This window comes from Heptranchias perlo, chromosome 3 (genome assembly GCF_035084215.1).
Source record: "Heptranchias perlo isolate sHepPer1 chromosome 3, sHepPer1.hap1, whole genome shotgun sequence".
NCBI classification, from domain to species: Eukaryota; Metazoa; Chordata; class Chondrichthyes; order Hexanchiformes; family Hexanchidae; genus Heptranchias; species Heptranchias perlo.
The window spans coordinates 51,984,375-52,009,067 of NC_090327.1; the positions used below are offsets into that span (position 1 = coordinate 51,984,375).

The following is a 24,693-nucleotide window of genomic DNA, read 5'->3' on the forward strand; positions in this document are numbered from 1 at the left end:
TCAGTTTGTACACAGTAGTTTACATTTTCTTTCAAATTACAAAGACACATAATGTTCTGTTCATGAGTTACATACCTACCATTCAATGTGCCCAACCCCCTCTTCCATATATCTCTTTCCATTCATTCATTTTACTCCCATTACCCACTACCCATAACCTTACACATCACTACCCTGCAAATACCAACTACCCACTCTCCGCAATACTCGTGACCTCTGTTTCCACCATTCTGTAATACCCACCGCCTTCTTCCCTATGCTAATTACTCTCATTTTCCTACCCAACACAAAATTCTTCACAATTCCAATCCCCCAAATATATAATGCCCCATTACTTCCCCAAGTACCAACTACCTCCCAAAGATCCTCGATACTTTCCGTCCGATGCACCTTCTGTGGAGGATGAAGGAAAAGGGGTTAAAAGGATAAGGGAACAGGGTGGGTAAATGTGACTAGAACTATTTGCTTGCGTGGCGGGTAAATGCCGACACAGACTGATTGGACCAAATGTCCTGTTTCAGTTAGTAACTTCTAGGTATTTCTACGTACCACGCAACACCTCACTTTCTAAATCCACTTAATTACTCCTTCGTTCCTCCCAAATCATTACAAACTTCAAGAAATCAAGTAGAAATATATTGAAGGTCTTTCTATTGTTTTGATATTGGCTGACCCTTTAAAAGGACTGCATTTCAGATCCCTGTGTAAAGATTATTATATTGCATTATACATATTGTATAATACATATATTGCATGGCTAGTTCAAACTTTAAGGGAACCAACCAAGCTAGCTTTGAACAAACACAGTTGGTCTCCACTCCTCCATGGCTCCCACTGCCAATTTCAACTCCCCTCTCTATCTATCTATGTCTACTCTTCTCCATTTGTATTTATTTCAAAGTGCAACCCTTACCACTGTCCCATCCAGCACTCCAACACCATTCCCATTCCTCAGTGCTTGCTACCCTACGCTTGCCCCCACAACTCCAGATACCTACTGCTGCTCTTCAAACTATTCACTTTCTGCAGCTGCCCAAAATCCCCATTAACCTAATACCCACTATCTCAAATTTTTTCATGCTTTTTTCCAATTCCTGCTTGCCTTTTTTTCAGGTATCAACTCAAAATCTAAGTATCCTTCGCTGCACACCAATCTCCTCACTACTGTTCCTCCGATGCTCACTATCCATTACTTTCTCCATCCATGAATATCGCTCCCCTTTCATGACTGCCTCCCAAAATCCTCAATCCTTTTGCAACCCATTTAATCACTCCCATACCCCTCCCAAATCCTTCCAAACCAAATAATCCCCCCCAAACAACATTGTTGCATCAACTGTGACCAATACCACAACAATCCACTTCCTTTATAAAGGATTGTATTCTCTTATTCCCTGTGAGCAAGGCCACAGAAGATCACCTAATGTATTTAAAAACATTATGTACATGCACAGTCCTGTCCATCACACTTCAAATATCTCACACTTTCTAATGAAAATAGCTGTCATGTTTGGGGAAATAAGTACAAAGAAATAAAGGCACTACTTGAAATGTACAGAGAAATTCTCCAGCAACAAAAAAATCAGAGCTACAATGTTGCCAGCCTCATAATTGGCCTGTGTATGAACTAACTCAATGTTTACTTAACATCTGTTAGACTTTGTAGCCTTAAGAGGGCACATGCCTCCACTTTGGCAGCAAAATAAAACATTGCATTACAAGCTATAATATTTCTATAACCTATAAAACAGTGCATCCCCCAACGTCCTGTGAGCAGCACCACAGAAATGTCTCATACTGGAGAAATACTAAATGTATTCCTGATAAATATATATCCAGTAATGTTCTGCTTCAATCAGAATTCATATATAATAGAATTGAACAAGAACCGTCAACGTTGCTGTGCCCGATCAGTTAAATGTTTATCCAGATTCCACAGTACGCAATTAGGAATGCACATCAGATAAACTGTGGGATGAAGGTTCAAGCATGTGATCGACACACTGAGTTTTGACCTCATCTGTGCTGTGATGTGATTGAGAGGGACTAAATGGAGACAAGGTCCTTTGCCATAGGCAGAGGGAGTCTGTCTTGGTCTGTTCACACACATTTCTTAGCAGCCACTTTCAGAGGGGAATTGGAAGAGGTCTGAGACATGTCATGTGCCTGTGATTGGTAAGTCTCACAAGGAAAAAAAAATTGCAAGTGTAATGGAAATTCCCATGATGCCACAGTGAATAAATGCATTGCATGCTGTGATACTGAGCTAAATGAACCAGGAAGATCCCAGGTACTTGGTCTGTACTGAGTGTGCTGATCCTGGCTTGGGCAGTGAGTTTGATGCTACAGTAGAGTCATAGTTATACAGCACGGATAGAGGCCCTTCGGCCCATCGTGTCCGCGCCGGCCATCAGCCCTGTCTACTCTAATCCCATATTCCAGCATTTGGTCCATAGCCTTGTATGCTATGGCATTTCAAGTGCTCATCCAAATGCTTCTTGAATGTTGTGAGGGTTCCTGCCTTCACAACCCTTTCAGGCAGGGAGTTCCAGACTCCAACCACCCTCTGGGTGAAAAAGTTCTTTCTCAAATCCCCTCTAAACCTCCCGCCTTTTACCTTGAATCTATGTCCCCTTGTTATAGAACCCTCAACGAAGGGAAAAAGCTCCTTAGTATCCATCCTATCTGTGCCCCTCATAATTTTGTACACCTCAATCATGTCCCCCCTCAGCCTCCTGCTCCAAGGAAAACAAACCCAATCTTCCCAGTCTCTCTTCATAGCTGAAGTGCTCCAGCCCTGGTAACATCCTGGTGAATCTCCTCTGCACCCTCTCCAAAGCGATCACATCCTTCCTGTAGTGTGGCGACCAGAACTGCACACAGTACTCCAGCTGTGGCCTAACCAGTGTTTTATACAGCTCCATCATAACCTCCTTGCTCTTATATGCCTTCTTTACCACCTTATCTACCTGTTCCGCCGCCTTCAGGGATCTGTGAACTTGCACACCAAGATCCCTCTGACCCTCTGTCTTGCCTAGGGTCCTCCCATTCATTGTGTATTCCCTTGCCTTGTTAGTCCCTCCAAAGTGCATCACCTCGCACTTTTCCGGGTTAAATTCCATTTGCCACTGTTCCGCCCATCTGACCAACCCATCTATATCGTCCTGCAGACTGAGGCTATCCTCCTCGCTATTTACCACCCTACCAATCTTTGTATAATCAGCGAACTTACTGATCATACCTTTTACATTCATATCCAAGTCATTAATGTAGACCACAAACAGCAAGGGACCCAGCACCGATCCCTGTGGCCAGTACCTCTGGGCTAGGAAGTTAAACGTTCAACCATGATTCATGCCTATAAACATTATCCTTGCTGGAGTGTGTGTGTGTGTGTGTGTGTGTGTGTGCGCTGTACACTCCTTTTGCCCTCCCTCTCTTTCTCCCGCCCCATCCCCACTTGGAAAAAATAGCATGACAAGCCTCTGCTTCAGCTTGCAGGTGAATAAGCATTTAAGTGAGGTAAAGGGGAGACGCCACCAGTTGTGAAGCTCCAGTCTCTTCCAGGCGAAGGAGAAGCATGAGAGAAAATTAGGGAAGGAAATGGGGTAGAGGAAGGATAATATAAACAACTTGAAGTAAATCCCATGCTCAAAAAAAACTTTTTTTTTTGTTCAAGGTTTATAGGTAATGCTTTTTCTTCAGTAAACTTATAATTGAATTCCTATTCATCTCCATTAACTTCAACACGCTTCTCATCCATGGAACACTTTTATTTTGCTTTCCAACTAATTGCAACTACATTGATGGGGATGGCAATAGATGTATTTTTATCAGGTTTTCTGCAGAAACATTTAGCTGCTGCTTCAAGAAGAACCAGCTCCCCTCTAATTTCAATCCTTTTCCTATCTTTAGGTACATTAGGCTGAGTGAGCTTGTTGAACATGTCTTCCCTTTGCTCAGTCAAGAACAGTGTTCAGCTTTCATTTATCCAGAATACAGCCACTTCAGCTACTGGCGAGACCCACTACCAAGTATCAATGTGGAAGAACTGAATTAGGTATTGCTAGTGGTTGAACTCTCAGATATTCCCAGTACCATTTATACTTTTTTTTAAAACAGTGATTCAGGTACGGATTAATTAAGATCATTTCTGTTTATTTTATGTACTAATTCTGTTATTGTAGAAGCATGAAGTTTACACAAGTTGACACAGTTAATACCAGCAGAATTCTCTCAGGAATATAGCCTAGTTTTCATTTTACCTATTGGTTGCACCAGAAGGAAAAACTATGATTTTGATCACGAACTGTGTCCTTACATGAGAACATTGCACATAATGTTAACTCTCTACGCCCATCCTTACAATTGCTACTTCTCGTAAACTGTTTTTAACAGAAACAAAATAGCTTGGCTTGGATTAAAGGGTTAATTCAATGCATTACACGAATAACAGTCTTTTATAATACCATGAAAATGGGCCCAGAACCTGTTGAATATAATGGAACCGAGAACTACTTCAAGTCCAGTCACATTCCGTAGCACTGACATATAACAACCTCACGCTATTTGGTGCTGCTTCACTTGTGGTGGAAATAAATGCCAATATAGAACTTGTCTTCAATGGTAAAAGTAGAATGTATCAATCAAATGGCACTTTCATCCTATAAATTGGATATGTAGTAACAGATCACTCAGTATGGGAAAAAAGGTCCTGCTTGTAACCCAACATTTACTACAGTCTGTCGGCTATTGTGTAGTCAGACTACCCATAAAATACTTTTTTTGTATTTAATGACCTGTTGCCATATATCTTTTGTGTCTATCCTCTCAAATGTCTTCAATTGGTAAAATTTGGTAGTGTTGATCAGCCCTGTTACATAAGAGGTACGTGAAGGGTTTTACATTAGGGCATTGCACATTACTACAGCAAGTTCATTCTTTCTATGAAAGATGTAGATTAGTGTGTTATCAGAACACAGAATTACAAAAAAAGATAATTACTTGTATATTCTTTAAAGTACTTAAAATGGATGTAATATACTGGTGAATGGGAAATAGCAGAAATAATAATTTCTAATTCCAACTGTTCTTTAATCGCTTCAAACTATTTGTGCTGGAAATGTGTTTGTGTTTTCAAAAGGAGAGAAATTGTGAAACTTATATATTGCTTTAATCACCCTTACCAAGGCATTATATGGGACATTCGATTGAACATCCTACAAGTTCTATGGGGCCTTTTCACAAGAACCAGTTTTAAATCTCATGCCCACTAAGGGCTTGCAGAATGTTCTCAAACTCCTATACAAATTTTTGATCAGGCTGGTAAATTAAATGCCTTTTTCTTCTCAAAATATAGCTGTTTTAACTGCTTAAGAAATTATATGCTCAGTATCCTTTTACATTGATGATCATTTGGTATTGTTTTGTTTCTGACCATGGATATGATTTGCCCACCAATTATCAAGAGAAGATCTAATGTATTGAGATTGATGACTTAGTGTTTGTGTGGTCGTTTAGGATAGCCACAGCACAGTTGCTTTGTCCAGCTTGGATTGCAGTGATTGTAAGAAGTATCAGTATTATATGCCAGATTGTGAACCAATAATGACACTCTATATTGAAGAACGTGTTAAATATAATGTTTGGGTGTGTGTGCATGCATGCACACATACTATATTCTTGCTATGACACATTTCATCATAGAACCATGGAATAAAGATGACATCAGAAACCTTCATTGATTGTATTTTTGTGTGGCTTGGAGTGCTTGTCAGTTACCAGAAGACTATCACCAAAATATATTTGTATAGATAATGTCTTTCACAGCAGTGGATTGAAACTACAAAGGGTGTCATTACTGTGAGATGCTATGCCTAATATAGTGGGGGTGGCGGGTGGGGGGGGAATGTTGGTCACACCTGTAATTTTCTACATTGTGTGTGTATTTTTTCTTTTTGTCATGCCATGATCGGAGGCACCGAGTAGGATTCCCACAGGGCAATCACACCTATCCCCATGATATCACAAACTTCAGTAGCTCTTGGCCTTTATGCTGGGATTAAAAATCCATAGGCTTTTTATGTACGACGACCTGAACCCTTTGGGCTTAAAAACGAGCTTTCCTCCAACACAAACTTGGACAAATCTTTACAAGTTGCCTCTAGCCACCCTTAGATTCAGAAAATGAAGCTTACATGTGTGTACTGTATTGTTTTTGATGAGGAGCAACAACAACAGGGTGACCAATTCATTAGTTTAAAAAAAATGTTCTTTTTCAGGCTCATTCTTGCTTTTTCAGTGTGTCTCTTCCTCACACTGGTCGTAATCGCCACAAGTCTGTATCCCCTGTCCATGCTGAGTCCACCTACTTAGCCCCTGTCCCTGCATGCTGATGTTCTGTGCTGACACTGCTCACTCTCTCTCCACACATTGGGTTGGAAATCAAATTCTGTGTTTGATATCTGTCTCTGGAACTTTTTAAGCATAACATTGCTATGTAGGCAGCAAATGGTGCTACATATGGTAAATGGAGAAGTTAATGGGATTTATCACTAGTTATTTCTAACTAGTAAAATTAACACTCCCCTTGGGATTTTCTTGCAACATTTACACTTTCCAATGTTTTTAGTAATCTGACTAGGCACCGGACACGACAAAGGCAAACCAAGCCCAGTCAACCCTGCAAAGTCCTTGTCACTAATCTCTGGGGACTTGTGCCAAAATTGGGAGAGCTGTCCCACAGACTAGTCAAGCAACAGCCTGACATAGCCATACTCACAGAATCATAACTTTCAGCCAACGTCCCAGACTCTTCCATCACCATCCCTGGGTATGTCCTGTCCCACGGGCAGGACAGACCCACCAGAGGTAGCAGTACAGTGATATACAGTCAGGAGGGAGTGGCCCTGGGAGTCCTCAACATTGATTCCGGACTCCATAAAGTCTCATGGCATCAGGTCAAACATGGGCAAGGAAACCTTCTGCTGATTACCGCCCTCCCTCAGCTGCTGAATCAGTCCTCCTCCATGTTGAGCACCACTTGGAGGAAGCACTGAGGGTAGTAAGGGCACAGAATGTACTCTGGGTGGGGGACTTCAATGTCCATTACCGAGAGTGGCTTGGTAGCACCACTACTGACCGAGCTGGCCGAGTCCTGAGGGACATAGCTGCCAGACTAGGCCTGGGGCAGGTGGCGAGCGAACCAACAGGAGGGAAAAACCTACTTGACCTCGTCCTCACCAATCTACCTGTTGCCGATGCATCTGTCCATGACCGTATTGAAGTCCTGTCTTCACACTGAGGACACCATCCAATGTGTTGTGTGGCACTATCACCGTGCTAAATGGGATAGATTCAGAACAGATCTAGCAACTCAAAACTAGGCATCCATGAGGCGCTATGGGCCATCAGCAGGAGCAGAATTGTAGTCCAGCACAACCTGTAATCTCATGGCCCGGCATGTATTTAAGAAGGAGCTAGATAGATTTCTAGACACAAAAGGCATCAAGGGGTATGAGGAGAGAGCAGGAATATGGTATTGAGATAGACGATCAGCCATGATCATATTGAATGGATTTGCAGCCTCAAAGGGCTGAACGACCTACTCCTGCTCTTATTTTCTATGTTTCTATATTCCTCAGTCTACCATTACCAACAAGCCAGTGGATCAACCCTGGTTCAACGAAGAGTGTAGATTGAACACACTATGTTCAGGAGCAGCAGCAGGTGTAACTAAAAATGAGGTGCCAACCTGATGAAGCTACAACTCAGGACTACATGCATGCTAAACAGCGGAAGCAACATGCTATAGATAGGGCTAAGCCATTCCACAACCAAAGGATCAGATGAAAGCTCTGTCGTCCTGCCACATCCAGTCGTGAATAGTGGTGGACAATTAAACAACTAACGGGAGGAGGAGGCTCTGTAAACATCCCCATCCTCAATGATGGCGGAGTCCAGCACGTGAGTGCGAAAAGACAAGGCTGAAGTATTTGCAACCATCTTCAGCCAGAAGTGCTGAATGGATGACGCACCTCGGCCTCTTCCCGATATCCCCACCATCACAGAAACCAGTCTTCAGCTAATTTGATTCACTCCATGTGATATCAAGAAACGGCTGAGTGCACTGGATACAGCAAAGGCTATGGGCCCTGACAACATCCCGGTTGTAGTGCTGAAGACTTGTGCTCCAGAACTAGCCGCGCCTCTAGCCAAGCTGTTCCAGTACAGCTACAACACTGGCATCTACCCGACAATGTGGAAAATTGCCCAGGTATGTCCTGTCCACAAAAAGCAGGACAAATCCAATCTGGCCAATTACTGCCCCATCAGTCTACTCTCGTCATCAGCAAAGTGATGGAAGGTGTCGTTGACAGTGCTATCAAGCGGCACTTACTCACCAATAACCTGCTCACCGATGCTCAGTTTGAGTTCCGCCAGGGCCACTCCGCTCCAGACCTCATTGCAGCCTTGGTCCAAACATGGACAAAAGAGCTGAATTCCAGAGGTGAAGTGAGAGTGACCGCCCTTGACATCAAGGCAGCATTTGACTGAGTGTGGCACCAAGGAGCCCGAGTAAAGTTGAAGTCAATGGGAATCAGGGGGGAAAACTCTCCAGTGGCTGGAGTTGTACCTAGCACAAGGGAAGATGGTAGTGGTTGTTGGAGGCCAATCATCTCAGCCCCAGGGCATTGCTGCAGGAGTTCCTCAGGGCAGTGTCTTTGGCCCAACCATCTTCAGCTGCTTCATCAATGACCTTCCCTCCATCATGAAGTCAGAAATAGGGATGTTCGCTGATGATTGCACAATGTTCAGTTCCATTCGCAACCCATCAGATAATGAAGCAGTCCGAGCCTGCATGCAGCAAGACCTGGACAACATCCAGGCTTGGGCTGATAAGTGGCAAGTAACATTCGTGCCAGACAAGTGCCAGGCAATGACCATCTCCAACAAGCGAGAGTCTAACCACCTCCCCATGATATTCAATGGCATTACCATCGCTGAATCCCCCACCATCAACATCCTGGGGGGTCACCATTGACCAGAAACTTAACTGGACCAGCCACATAAATACTGTGGCTACAAGAGCAGGTCAGAGGCTGGGTATTCTGCGGCGAGTGACTCACCTCCTGACTCCCCAAAGCCTTTCCACCATCTACAAGGCACAAGTCAGGAGTGTGATGGAATACTCTCCACTTGCCTGGATGAGTGCAGCTCCAACAACATTCAAGAAGCTTGACACCATCCAGGACAAAGCAGCCTGCTTGATTGGCACCCCATCCACCACCCTAAACATTCACTCCCTTCACCACCGGCTCACTGTGGCTGCAGTGTGTACCATCCACAGGATGCACTGCAGCAACTCGCCAAGGCTTCTTGATTGGTGCCTTCCAAACCCACGACCTCTACCACCTAGAAGGACAAGGGCAGCAGGCACATGGGAACACCACCACCTGCACGTTCCCCTCCAAGTCACACACCATCCTAACTTGGAAATATATCGCTGTTCCTTCATCGTCGCTGGGTCAAAATTCTGGAACTCCCTCCTAACAGCATGTGGGAGAACATTCACCACACAGACTGCAGCCGTTCAAGAAGGCGGCTCACCACCACCTTCTCAAGGGCAATTAGGAAAGGGCAATAAATGCTGGCCTTGCCAGCGATGCCCACATCCCATGAACGAATAAAAAAATGACAGAAGGATTGAATGTAGCTGACAAATTATATGTCAAACTTAGCCACCTATCTTGGTCTTGCATTCAACTGAAGTTTAGATAAAAACAGAAAATGCTGGAGAAGTTCAGCAAGTCAGGCAGCATCTGTGGAGAAAGAAACAGAGTTAACGTTTCAGATCGATGACCTTTCATCAGAACTGGAAGATGTTAGAGTTTACAGTTTTTAAGCATATATAGAGCCAGGGAAAGGAGGGGGAGGGGAGGGGAGGAAAGAACAAACAGGAAGGTCTGTGATAGGGTAGAGAGTAAGAGTAATCCAATGACAAAAGGGATAATGGTGCAAGGCAAGGAGGGTGGTAATAGGACAAGTTAAGAAACAAAAGATGGGTCTCGTGGAGCTGAAAATGGCAACAGCAGAACCATTACCAGCAGCTGCAGTCCAACAAAAAAAATAATGGGAGCAATGGTTGTGGTCTGAAGTTACAGAAATCAGTGTTGAGTCCGGAAGGTTGTAAAGTGCCTAAATGACAGATGAGGTGCTGTTCCTCGAGCTTCCGTTGAGCTTCATTGGAATAGTGTAAGAGGACGAGGACAGAGTGGGAGTGGGATGGGGAATTAAAATGGCAAGCGACCGGAAGGTCGAGGTCACGCTTGTAGACTGAGCGGAGCTGTTCAGCAAAGCGATCACCCGATCTGCGTTTGGTCTCCCCCAATGTAGAGGAGACCACATCGTGAGCAGTATACTAAATTGAAAGAAATACAAGTAAATCACTATTTCATTTGGAAGGAGTGTTAGGGGGCCTGGACGGTGGGAAGGGCAGGTGTTGCATCTCCTGTGCTCGCACGGGAAGGTCCCGTTGGGAGGAGAGCGGGTGATGGAAGAGTGGACCAGGGTGTTGTGGAGGGAGAGGTTCCTTAGGAATGCTGAAAGGGTAGGGGAGGGGAAGATGTGTTTGGTGGTCGGATTGCGCTGGAGGTAGCAGAAATAGCAGAGGATGGGGAAGGGAGTGAGGGCAGAAGTGCGGGAAATAGAACAGACACGGTTGACGGCCCTGTCAATTACAGTGGAGGGGAATCCTCGTTTGAGGAAAAAGGAAGACATATCGGAAGCACTGGTATGGAAGGTAGTTTAGATGTTGGCCTGCCTTCCACTGACTCGTGATTTATTGAAGTAAATGCTCAGGTAAAATTAACGGATGAACACAATATTTTGTCTCTCCAATACATGCAAATATTTTGTTTGAATTTTATTTTTGTTTGCCTGGCAAGCAACGTATCAGCAAGTCTGTAAAACTGAAATTACTGTATATATACTCTCATATAAGGGGACCTATACATAGGACAACTCCCATCGTAACCCCCCACCAAAAAAAATCTATGTCCCAGAAATAAGATGCCCAGTCAGTTACCTCCATTCCTTTACAGCATAGGAATTTTGATTTTAATGGATACTGACTGTGTGCAGAAATGGTAGTGTGTGAAACAGACAGGGAGTATGCGACTGAGAAATCGGACCAGGAGCAATAGAGAAGCAGATTGCAACTCCGTTCCCTGTAGACATGGGTCTGCTGGAGCAAATGGAAACATTCACAATGGTATAACTGAGGGCTTTCTTCCCAGGTTGGAACAGAGTAGAAGGATATTAATGTTGCACTAATGTTAGGTGTCCATGCCACACCCAAATTTTTGGCAGGACAGTAGAATGCCAGTTCAGATTAGCACTGCGAGGACGATAACCCCCATCTTATTTTGTTTCACAGTGCAAAATCTTGTCAAGCTTAATACCGTAAAAGAAAAGTTTAAAGATTCTAGTGGTCCATTATCTTGAAGAATGGCTAAATGTCCCATCAGTCAGAGATGAGTAAGCGGTGCTCCACATATGACTGGAGTGAGGGCAAGCGTATGTGCCAGAGGTGTAACAATGGTTTCCAGTGCTCTGATCATGCTACCAATTTGTACTGTATAGCTTCCACCTGGCATGCTTTTCGTAATCTCAGGCATTTTCCAATACTGACATTCCTCACCTTTAATGAGCAGAAAAATATGACCAAAAATTATGAATGCTGTAAAGTTTTATACACCCCAAAAGTCAAATTTTATTATAAGCATGTACTTAATGACATACCCAGCAGCATTTCTTTGTTTAACTGACATCTTTTGTACTGGTTTGTCATATTGCAGATATATAATTCAAGAACATGAGATTTGCATGCACAGCTAACAAAGTGTATTGATACAAACTATAATGATTCAATTATTTTATTAATGTCAATGACATACAGTATGTATAAGGTAATCAGAAAATCAGTATCATGAGAACAATACAAAAAGTGGTTATGTGTGTATGTATATAACATAAATTATAGGTTTGACCATTTGTCTGTCATAGCTGAATAGGTATTTACCTGATTAATAACCTAGGTAAGACTTCTCATTCAAGATTATGTTGAAGTGGCTCAGTAATCTATCCTTAATGGTAACAAAAACACTTTCCTCGGGTTCATCTCTGAGGAGACCAGAGTCTTTTGATGTAATGGGACAGTCATCAAAAATAAATTCAGCTTCATTTTAAGTACAATCATTTTCATGTACATATATATTCGAAGATTGGTTCCATGGTGTTGGGATTCAAAATACTGCTAGTTACTTTTCTGTGAACATTTATTCAGTTAAAAAGAATGTATAACTTTTATATATTTACTTTTTAGTTCTTCACCTTTAGAAAATTTACTTTATAAAATCTGAATTATTGGTTGCCAATGCACAATTGACTCATTAATACATAGGTTTATATATATATATTTAAGTTAATAAAATTTGATGTGTTCCTTAAATAGTAAGAATTTCACTCTAGGTTAGCTCATAGAACTACAAATTATTTTTTTGTAGCTTTCCATAGGCCTAATGTTTCATTTTGTGAATTGGATTTTTCTATTATGATTACAGGTATTAAGGATTCAAAAAAGAAATCTGTTAAAGCAAAAGAGTTGATGTTCCAATTCACTTGAAATAAAACATTCATAGTTTACAGTGTTACCTCTTTTTCGAACGATGTTCCATACTCATTCCATCACTAAGCCAATGACATGATAAAGATTAAACAAAAAGCAAAAAACTTCCAATATTGGAAATGTGACACAAGATGCTGGTCAGTCAGCATCTGCGGAGAGAACAGATGAGTTAACGTTTCAGTTTAGTCCTCCTGTCAAACTGTTCTGAAGAGTCTGCACCTGAACGTTTAATTCATCAGTTCTCTTTTTTTTTAAAAAGAACCCTCTTTGAATTTGGTATGATAAGTTAGTCTTGAGAAGCTATAAGAAATAGAATATCTGTAGAAGTAAATAAAGAATTAAAATAAAGATTTATTTAAAATTCTAACATCAGAATTGTCTGGAAATAGAATTTGTTTTTTTATTTGTAGTTATCTAACAACACATTAATGTAGATGAACATATCATCATCCACTTCAACTGCAGGGAAATAGTAGCATTGAGATATAATAAATATTTATTGTCCTGATTTGAAATGGTACTAATTGAGGTTTTTCTTTTGTTAAATTGAGCTTCCCTGAGCCAAGATATATAGAATGTAAATTATTTGTGTTAGGACACGCTAACTCATGCAGTTTTTTATTAAAAAACAGATTTTCTTAAAGCAGATTAAGCTAGATATCTCATTTATTGGAGTGTGGGGGAGGGAGGGATGGAAAGTGTTTGAGGTCATTGATTTATGTTCACTTTCACTTTACAGAACCTCAGTAATCCCATAAGCCCACCTAGAGCTACATTATTGTAAAATACTAAGAAAAAATATAATGGAACAATTATGTAGTCGTACTTGTACATTAATTTAAAAGTATTTCACTGAGACGGTGGCTATGGAATACAGAAAATAAACCCCATGGTGACCCAAAATCCAGAGTGGATGATGTTGTGATCAGTTCATCATGGATTATTTTCCATCTCCCACCACAGATTTGGTTTATTCAAAACTCATTTTACTTCTCCATTTTTAAAAAAAAAACAGAAACTTTTTTTTTTCCAAAGACTATGTGGTAGCCCTTACCTGCTGTTATATTCAACAAATGTAATTCACTGGTTCACAGGAGCCACTTCCACGGTGTACGCATTTCATACTAAATATTTTCTACATCTCTGCTTTTAAAAGAATTACAATATTGGATGGAAAACGAATTGCCCCCCATTACTTGCTGCATCAACTTTTTGGCAAAATGTATAAATTCTATTGCTGTCTATGTTTCACAAAATTGTAAATAATCATGACTTTGTGGTTTATGATATTGTTGCATATAAAGCACAGAGCAAATTATTCCTGCTCTAACTGACTGATTGCAAGTAGAACAGAACTAAAGTGGCTGCTTACTCTAACACTACTTAAAATGCTAAATGCAAACTGATGAAACTGGCAAGAGAAGGGAGAAGTACAGATGGTCTTTCAACTTATCTTAGTAAGTTATTACCTTCCATCCTTTCCCTTCCCTCTGCAAAAATGATGCAGTTTTATTTTTTTTAAATTGATGCCCTGCTGATCTATTTAGTGCCAAGACAGCTCCTACTTATAAAGCCTCATTGGTGGATCAGTGGTATTGTGGAATACCAGAACGAACACCACAATTCAAGGGTAACCTTTTCTAAAAGGTAGATTACAATATGTCTAATCTTTTCAGAGCACTTTCATTAGTGATTCAAATGGATGCATATTTTTGAATTTTGTGCAGTGATGAATGTGAAAATAAGTCCTGTTTGCTAAAGACCAGACCAGATATTCACCCATCTTATGATGGTGAAAATACTAAAAAAGCCATCCTTACCTGACTAATATAAGAAATAAACTGTTACCACTTCTGCTGTTGGCCATCATGCATGTAGTTTGCCTCAACTTTATTAAGATTACGGTGTTACACATTATTATTTCTTCAGTTGACTGTGAACTTCTGTCTTCTATTGGAATTTCCTATATACCACTGAAATGTTTTGCACTGACAATCTATCAGTAAACTTTGTGTTAACAAACTAAATGGAAAAGTAATATTTAAACATAACAAACCAAAGAGAGAGAGGTTTACTTTTAAAGTGTTTCCAATGACAGGAGTTAATAGGACTTCCTGGGCACAGCTCCCTCTAGAAAGATTAACTTCATTCCTCTTCTCAGAAATATCTCTTTAACAGAACAATATCATAAGACACAGAACACTAATACCCTAAGTCACATTGTGACTTATCCATAATTCTAACTTGGTGGAATTTGTCTTTAACAAAGTTGAATTAGTATTTTATAAAATGAAAGTATTTTCCTTGACAATGCCAGAAATTCAGAATAACCTACATCTCCTTCACATCATTCAAATCAGTGTATTTTAAACTCCTATTTGTCCAACTTTCTTCTAAGTTGCTAGCTCGGAGAGGATGTTTCATACAGCAGAGTCCCACTGAAAGTAGAGTACATCTCATCTGTGTCAACCAGTTTACCGTCAATCACTATGACACTCACTTCATCTCCAGCTTTCAGGTTGAGGATCAGATTGAAAGTCCCAACACCTCCGCAAGTCTGCCTTCCCAAAAAGGGTCGTTGAGATTCCAGCAGTTCTATTCGATAGCCAGAAGTGTCCATCTGCATGACACTTTGATTGGAGACAGAGAGGATAGCTTCAATATGCTCATTCCTCTGAGGAGCAAGGACCGCAGTGATAAGATACTGTCCCTCAAAAGGAGCTGTAAATATACCTGGAATAAAGCCAACAAAGAGACGTCATTGAAGAGGATAATCCATGCTCAGGAACAGGCTCATCTTTCGATGAATCTATGATTTTTTTTAAGAAATCATGACATTAAAATAGCACGCCCCTCTGTCATACCTTGTGTTATTAAAACTGACGTGATTGGTTGGGAAAAACACAATGAGATAGATCGAGACTTTGTGCGATAGTGTAAAACAGGTGATAGCGAGTCCACAGCCCGTTTTACATCTCTCCCGATTTTTTATTTCCATTAACTTCAAGGAAATAAAAATCGGACGAGATGTAAAATGGGCTGTGGACTCGCTAGCACCTGTTTTACACTATCGCACAAAGGCAAGATCTACTCCAATGTATCCTCCATCTACACCAGTTCGAAACTATATACTGTGGTTTTGTTGGTGCATCATTTTGTACTTTTTTTCAATACATTTGTCAGTGCATTCTAATATCCACTACACCGCCCACTTTACTCCCAGTTCTACAGGTGCTGTCATTCTTCATGTGTGAGCCTAAAACGGCCACGAAGATTACTACCCCTGTAAGTCTTTATCACTAGAGGACGTGATTTGGTGTGGTGTCACATCAAGTGATCAATATTGTGAATTTCTACATTTACCATGTGAAGCAAGATTCAGTGCCTAACGACTGCTGTTGTATTTTAAAAAACCAGCGGCAGTGAAAATACTGATTTCTGAGTGGATCTGGGCAATAACAAATTAAGATGCAACAACTCACTTGTCCTAGTTATGACAGCACCTGTGGTTAGTAAGCCATTGCTCAAAACTCATGTAGTGCAAAGAGTATTGTCAAGATTCTAGTGTGTTACTGCCACCTGTATGAAATCGCTCCATCAATTTTTCCCCTCAGTTCTATTAAATGTTAATTCAGTGTCTCAACATTTTATTATCAGCATTGGATATGAGGTGAAGCAACCTTCAGAAAACTCTTCAACCCATTGAGCCCAACAAGTGAAATTAATTCTGGCAAGTTTGGTCTAGTTCCTTGTTTGCAGAGTTTAGAAGTGTGTGGAGAATACAAATGGGGCACTTGTCTCAGGTTCTGGCTTCGGGATAATGTAAGAGAGCCCTGCAAAACATCTGACTCATACTAGTCCTCTGAAAATGATTGATATGGCCCAGAACAAACTTACCTTGGTCGCCGCTCCATAATGGCGTCCATCCCAACCGCCGTCGAATCCATTGGAGCAAGTTCGCAAATGCACACGTGCGCATTAAAACCCAGAAATTGCGAACTTGCTCTGATTGGTTCAACAGCCTTTTGACAGTCCTGAATTAAAGGGCCAACCACGCCACAATCAAACACAATCACCAAACAATGATAAACTTACCCATCTGCCCAGCTGGAACGAAGATACTTACGCCACGAGAAGGTACGTTTGAAAATACCAGCCCTACACTACTTTTTAAAAGCACAGAGACTTATAATGACTGTAAAACAACAAAAAATTAAATTTTAAAAATGTGGACTGTCTAATTATTCCTATTTTAATATTTTTTTTATTAAAAAAATTAAATAAATAAATATTTTTTAACTTTTAATTTCTGTATGTTTCAGTACATTATAAATCATTTCCTTGCCTTTTTATAATAAGGCATGTTATGTTAAATTTTTTATATAGACTAACATAGGTAATGTCACTTTAAATGAATGAGTATTACTTACTTGCTTGTGGGCAGGGCTTGCCTTCTCACAGCCTTTGCATATGCACATGGCCTGCGCTGATCTCGAAGCGCACCACTGGAGAAGATTTCAAAATTAAGCAAATGGACATCGTGGCATTCGCAATAAGTACGTTCATACTTTTTATCCGCAGGATGTGCAGAGTGCCGTGCCACGCTGGTTGGAGAAAATTCCAACCCATTATCACAGTGTGCAAAATGGAAAATGGCCAGTCCCAGCACTTGGTGAATATAAGTACACAGACACAAAAAATAATCCCTGATAGATCTGTTACCTGTATTTGTATTGTAGTGGTGTCCGTCGTTAACTAAAACTTTATTGAATCGGATTATCCCTGCATTACCAACAAAAGGTTTTTCGGTCAGACCCACAGAAAAGGAAACATACTTTCGAACAGCTGTACTTTCTGAAAAGGAGCAGAGGAATGGCCGTGTCAGAGAGCATCACATAACACAGTTAATTGTGAATATAACCATTTACAAATATTGCACAACTTAAACAAAATAATCTGACCAATAAGGCTTTAAACTAAATAAGGGGGGGGGGGTCCTGGTGGAGAGAAATCTAGAATGCTAAAGAGAAAAGACAAGGAAGCAGTGCAGGAAAGTGATTGGGGTAAGGATAACCAGACTGTGTCAGGAAGGGACAGAGCGTACAAACAAAAGAGTGCACTAACAAATAGGGTCCGGGTAAGAAAAAAATGGTAATAAGACAAATAGGGCCATAGTACAAAAAAATGTTATGATGTCTAAAAATGTTAAAAAGCTAAATCTAAAGGCACTGTATCTGAATGCACAAAGCATTCATAATAAGGTAGACAAATTAACAGCGCAAATAGATGTAAACGGATACGATATAATTGCGATTACGGAGACATGGCTGCAGGATGACCAAGGCTGGGAGCTGAATATCCAAGGGTATTCGACATTTAGGAAGGACAGGCAAAAAGGAAAAGGAGGTGGGGTGGTGTTGTTAGTAAGGGATGAAATCAGAACAAGAGTGATAAAGGATATTGGCTCAGAAAATCAAGATGTAGAATCAATCTGGGTGGAGTTAAGAAGCACTAAGGGGCAGAAAACACTGGTGGGAGTGGTCTTCAGGCCTCTAAACAGTAGTGGTAATGTAGGGGATGGGATCATACAGGAAATTAGAGATGCATGTAACAAGGGTACTACAATAATCATGGGTGACTTTAATCTATATATAGACTGGCCAGACCAAATTAGCAATAATACTGTGGAGGATGAATTCCTGGAGTGTTTTTTAGACCAGTACATTGAGGAGCCAACTAGGGAACAGACTATCCTAGATTGGGTATTGTGCAATGAGAAGGGGTTAATTAATAATCTTGTTGTGCGGGGTCCTTTAGGGAAGAGTGACCATAACATGATAGAATTCTTCATTAAGATGGAAAGTGAAGTAGTCCAATTCGAAACTAGGTTCCTAAATCTAAACAAAGAAAACTACAAAGGTATGAGGAGTGAGTTGGCTATGATAGATTGGGAAGCTTCATTAATAGGCATGATGGTAGATAGGCAATGGCTAACATTTAAGGAACAAATGCATGAATTGCAACAGTTATACAATCCTTTCTAGTGCAAAAACACAAAAGGAAAAGCAGCCTCACTATGGCTAACAAAAGAAATTAAGTCTGCAAGACATGCCAGATCATCGACACAGATACCACCATCACACGAGAGGACACCACCCACCAGGTACATGGTTCATACTCCTGTGACTCGGCCAAGTTGTCTATCTCATACGTTGCAGGAAAGGATACCCCGGAGCATGGTACATTGGCGAGACCATGCAGACACTGCGACCACGGATGAACGGACACCGCGCGACAATCGCCAGACAGGAGGGTTCCCTCCCAGTCAGGGAACACTTCAGCAGTCAAGGACATTCAGCCACCGATCTTCGGGTAAGCGTTCTCCAAGGCGACCTTCAAGACACACGACAACGCAAAATCGTCGAGCAGAAATTGATAGCCAAGTTCCGCACCCATGAGGACGGCCTCAACCGGGATCTTGGGTTCATGTCACGCTACACGTAACCCCACCAGCGAAAAAAAGTTATCTGTTTTTAATACAACGGGTCATTCTCTGTCTTTCTCTTCCTTTCGGATGTTTCTCTCTCTCTCTCTTTTGTTCTGGCCGTTTGTATATTCGGTGGTCCTGTAGGTAACATCTCTCTGAACACTTTGATTGCCTTGACAACGGGCAGTTGGAAAGATTATCTGTAATCACCAGGTATTGTTCTCTGACTATAAATGCGGTAACCTTCCATGGAATCCAACACTCACCTGACGAAGGAGAAAGCCTCCGAAAGCTTGTGATTTTCAAATAGAACAGTTGGACTATAACCTGGTGTTGTAAGATTCCTTACAAAAGAAATTAAGGATAGTATTAGATCCAAAGAGGAGTCATATAAAGTTGCCAGAAAAAAGTAGCAAGCCTGAGGATTGGGAGCAGTTTAGAATTCAGCAAAAAAGGACCAAGATATTGATTAAGAGGGGGAAAAATAGAGAGAGTAAACTTGCAAGGAACATAAAAGTGGACTGTAAAAGCTTCTACAAGTATGTAATAAGAAAAAGATTAGTGAAGACAAATGTAGGTCCCTTGCAGTCAGAAACGAGAGAATTTATAATGGGGAACAAGGAAATGGCAGAGCAATTAAACAAATACTTTTGTTCTGTCTTCATGGAAGAGGACACAAATAACTTCCCAGAAATGCTAGGGAACCAAGGAACTAGTGAGAAGGAGGAATTAAAGGAAATTAGTATTCGTAAAAAAAATAGTGCAGGAGAATTTTTTTGTATTCGTTCATAGGATGTGGACATCGCTGGCAAGGCCAGGATTTATTGCTCATCCCTAATTGCCCTTGAGAAGGTGGTGGTGAGCTGCGGCCTTGAACTGCTGCAGTCCGTGTGGTGAAGGTTTTCCAACAGTGCTGTTAGGTAGGGAGTTCCAGGATTTTGACCCAGCGACGATGAAGGAACAGCGATATATTTCCAAGTCGGGATGCTGTGTGACTTGGAGGGTAACATGCAGGTGATGTTGTTCCCATGTGCCTGCTGCCCTTGTCCTTCTAGGTGGTAGAGGTCATGGGTTTGGGAGGTACTGTTGAAGAAGCCTTGGCAAGTTGCTGCAGTGCATCCTGTGGATGGTACACACTGCAGCCACGGTGCGCCGGTGGTGAAGTGAGTGAATGTTCAGGGTGGTGGATGGGGTGCAAATCAAGCGGGCTGCTTTGTCCTGGATGGTGTCAAGCTTCTTGTGTGTTGTTGGAGCTGCACTCATCCAAGCAAGTGGAGAGTATTCCATCACACTCCTGACTTGTGCCTTGTAGATGGTGGAAAGGCTTTGGGGAGTCAGGAGGTGTTATCACTCGCCACAAAATACCCAGGAATCACTCGCCACAGAATACCCAGCCTCTGATCTGCTCTTGTAGCCAAAATATTTATATGGCTGGTCCAGTTAAGTTTCTGGTCAATGGTGACTCCCAGGATGTTGATGGTGGGGGATTCGACGATGGTAATGCCGTTGAATGTCAAGGGGAGGTGGTTAGACTCTCTCTTGTGGAGATGGCCATTGCCTGGCACTTGTCTGGCGCAATTGTTACTTGCCACTTATCAGCCCAAGCCTGGATGTTGTCCAGGTCTTGCTGCATGCGGGTACGGACTGCTTCATTATCTGATGGGTTGTGAATGGAACTGAACACTGTGCAATCGTCAGCGAAAATCCCCATTTCTGACCTTATGATGAAGGGAAGGTCATTGATGAAGCAGCTGAAGATGGTTGGGCCTAGGACACTGCCCTGAGGAACTCCTGCAGCAAAGTCCTGGGGCTGAGATGATTGGCCTCCAACAACCACTACCATCTTCCTTTGTGCTGGGTACAACTCCAGCCACTGGAGAGTTTTAATGGGACTGAAAGCTGATAAATACCCAGGGCCTGATAATCTGCATCCCCAAGTACTAAAGGAGGTAGCCATGGAAATAGTGGATGCAGTGGTTGTCATCTTCCAAAATTCTATAGATTATGGAACAGTTCCTGTAGATTGGAGGGTGGCAACTGTAACCCCACTATTTAAAAAAGGAGGGAGAGAGAAAACAGGGAACTACAGACCTGATAACTTAACATCAGTAGTAGGGAAAATACTAGAGTCTATTATAAAGGATGTGACAACAGGACACTTAGAAAATATTAACAGGATTAGACAAAGTCAACATGGATTTATGAAAGGGAAATCGTGTTTGACAAAACTACTGGAGTTTTTTGAGGATGTAACTGGTAGAATAGATAAGGGAGAACCAGTGGATGTGGTGTATTTGGATTTTCAGAAGGCCTTTGATAAAGTCCCACATAAGAGGTTAGTGTGCAAAATTAAAGCACATGGGATTGGGGGTAATATAGTGGCATGAATTGAAAATTGGTTAACAGACAGGAAACAGAGAGTAGGAATAAATGGGTCTTTTTCGGGATGGCAGGCAGTGACTAATGGGGTACTGCAGGGATCAGTGCTTGGGCCCCAGCTATTCACAATATATATCAATGATTTGGGTGAGGGAACCAAATATAATATTTCCAAGTTTGCTGATGACACAAAACTTGGTGGGATTGTGAGTTGTGAGGAGGATGCAAAGAGGCTTCAAGGCGATTTAGACAAGTTGAGTGAGTGGGCAAATACATGCCAGATGCAGTAATAACGTGGATAAATGTGAAGTTATCCACTTCGGAAGGAAAAACAGAAAGGCAGAGTATTATTAAATGGTGATATATTGGGAAATGTTGATGTACAAAGGGACCTGGGTTTCCTGGTACACCAGTCACTGAAAGCAAACATGAAGTGCAGCAAGCAGTTAGGAAGGCAAATGGTATGTTGGCCTTCATTGCAAGAGGATTTGAGTACAGGAGCAAGGCTGTCTTACTGCAGTTATACAGGGTATTGGTGAGACCACACCTGGAATATTGTGTGCAGTTTTGGTCTCCTTACCTAAGAAAGGATATACTTGCCATAGAGGGAGTGCAGCGAAGGTTCACCAGACTGATTCGTGGGATGGCAGGACTGTCGTATGAGGGGAGATTGGGTCAACTCGGCCTGTATTCACTCGAGTTTAGAAGAATGAGAGGGGATCTCATTGAAACGTATAAAATTCTGACAGGACTAGACAGACTGGATGCAGAGAGGATGTTTCCCCTGGCTGGGAGGTTTAGAATGAGGGGTCACAGTCTCAGGATACGGGGTAGGACAATTAGGACTGAGATGAGGAGGAATTTCTTCCCTCAGAGGGTGGTGAACCTGTGGAATTCTCTACCGCAGAAGGCTGTGGAGGCCAAGTCACTGAATATATTTAAGAAGGAGATAGATAGATTTCTAGACACAAAAGGCAGTATGGGGAGAGAACGGGAATATGGTATTGAGATAGAGGATCAGCCATGATCATATTGAATGGCGGAGCAGGCTCGAAGGGCCGAATGGCCTACTCCTGCTCCTATTTTCTATGTTTCTATGTAGGACTTCTACCATACAGAGCAACAGTCCAACAGACACTCTGGGCTCGATTTTGGCGTCGCGTTTCCGGCGGGTTTCCAGCGGGTTGGCCCCGAAAATCCCGATATCCGGTCACGTGACCGGATCGCGACGAAATCCCGGCCACTTCCGGGTACCGCGCTGACGTGCGGGGCTGCGCGCGCAAGCCCCGCTGGTGGGAATCCCGCAGGCAATTAAAGCCAGCGGGGTTCCACTTGAGAGCACTTAACTTGCTCGTTGTGGTCAGTTAATGAGCTGAAGCAGCTGTCAAAAGAGGAAGTGTGGGATTTTAGGTTCAACGCAGTCAGTTTCCCACACTGGGGGAAACAGGACCCTTCAAACCAGGCGTGTTGCAGCCAGCAGCCTGTGGCAGGTGCCAAGGTGCGCTCCACGGGGGAGAGCCCTCACCCACGCAGGAGGCCACCGCGTCACATAGGGCAACCCCTGCCCTCCACCACCCCCCGCCAAGCCAGAGGACAGACCAACACGAAACCGCAGCCCCAGTCCGAGGACCCACCCACCTACCCTGCACAACCCCTCAGACCAACACCTGCCAGATGGGTGGTGCGTTGACATCGTCGGAGGACGAACAGGATGACCAGCCCCAGCAGCCTCGCAGTCCACGCCGTCCGCCTCGGAGAGGTGGGGCCCCCCAACACGGTGCTGCGGCACACCCACCTGCACAGCAGGAGGGAGGGCAACCGCAGAGAGAGATGCGTCGCAGGAGGCACTACCCTCCGCACAGGGTGTACAGAGCGAGGCTCAGCTTCATGGACCTCTCCGAGGAGCAGTGCATACGGAGGCTCAGAGTCAATCGCCAGGTAGTCGCCGACATCTGCAGCCTCCTTAACGACGAGCTGCTCCCTGATGGACCAAGCAGCATCTTCTTACCTGTCGCCGTCAAAGTCACCACTGCCCTCAACTTCTTCGCATCCGGTTCCTTCCAGGGTGCCACCGGGGACATCACCGGGGTCTGTCAGTCCTCTGCACACAAGTGCATAAGGCAGGTCACCGATGGGTTGTTCCGCAGGGCCTCCCACTACATCAACTTCGCCATGAACGAGCGCAGCCAGATGGAGAGGGCGGTTGGATTCCATGCCATGGCCGGCTTCCCACGGGTACAGGGTGTAATCGACTGCACCCACATCGCAATACGGGCACCTCCGCATGAGCCAGGGCTGTTCATCAACAGGAAGTGGTATCACTCCATGAACGCCCAGCTCATCTGTGACCACCGCCAGAGATTCCTACACGTGTGCGCCAGATACCCCGGCAGCTGCCACGATGCCTTTGTCCTCAGGGAGTCCGCCGTCCCGCCCATCCTGCAGGCACCCAACGCCGGCAACGGCTGGCTCCTCGGCGACAAGGGGTATCCCCTCCACACGTGGCTCATGACACCTCTGAGGAACCCCATCACCGAGCCGGAGCGTCGGTACAATGACAGCCACACTGCTACCAGGTCTACAATTGAGCAGACCATAGGGCTTCTCAAGATGTGCTTCAGGTGCCTTGATCGTTCTGGGGGAGCGCTGCAATACACACCATTCAGAGTGGGACGAATCATAGTTGTCTGCTGTGCCCTGCACAACATGGCCCAACAGAGAGGGGTGCCGCTGGAGGAGGCCCCATCCACACCCGCCACCCACATTGAGGAAGGCGAGGGCGAGGAGGAGGAGGAGGAGGAGGAGGCGGCGGAGGAGGAGGACGCGCCAGAGGATGTTGGACGACCCAAGCGCCGAGCCACGACTCACCGGGATGGTCGCCGGGCCAGGGAGGCACTCATACGTCAACGGTTCTCCTAGAGTCAGACACTGCGAGGCGCTCGCATCTCCTCACCTGCACATGCGAGCGGCCATACCAGCCCCCTCCACTGAAGAGTGCTGCCAGTAATCCTGCACCCACAGCAGTGCGCCCAATGGGCGGCAGCAGGTGTTCGCCGTCATGGTGGCCTCCACGGAACGCACCTATTGCACAAGCCGCGGAAGAATGGACGAGAGGTGGCAGGAGTGGTGAGAATAGACT

At 43.3% G+C, this 24,693-nt stretch overlaps 2 protein-coding genes across 2 annotated transcripts in view; one reads left to right on the top strand and one right to left on the bottom strand.

The window, feature by feature from the left end:
- Positions 1-5,738, top strand: part of lpin2 (lipin 2) — a 111,070-nt gene extending 105,332 nt beyond the window's left edge. Inside the window, exon 20 of the mRNA XM_067979686.1 lies at positions 3,916-5,738. Within this exon, the coding sequence (XP_067835787.1) occupies positions 3,916-4,060 (145 nt within the window). The 3' untranslated portion in view covers positions 4,061-5,738. The remainder of the gene's footprint in view (positions 1-3,915) is intronic.
- Positions 5,739-11,920: 6,182 nt separating this feature from the next.
- The window catches only part of LOC137314019 (EMILIN-2-like), a 60,726-nt gene continuing 47,953 nt past the window's right edge, over positions 11,921-24,693 (bottom strand). Inside the window, exons 7-8 of the mRNA XM_067979714.1 lie at positions 17,411-17,542; positions 11,921-15,421 (exon numbers count right to left, since the gene is read on the bottom strand). Of these exons, the coding sequence (XP_067835815.1) occupies positions 15,090-15,421; positions 17,411-17,542 (464 nt within the window). The 3' untranslated portion in view covers positions 11,921-15,089. The remainder of the gene's footprint in view (positions 15,422-17,410; positions 17,543-24,693) is intronic.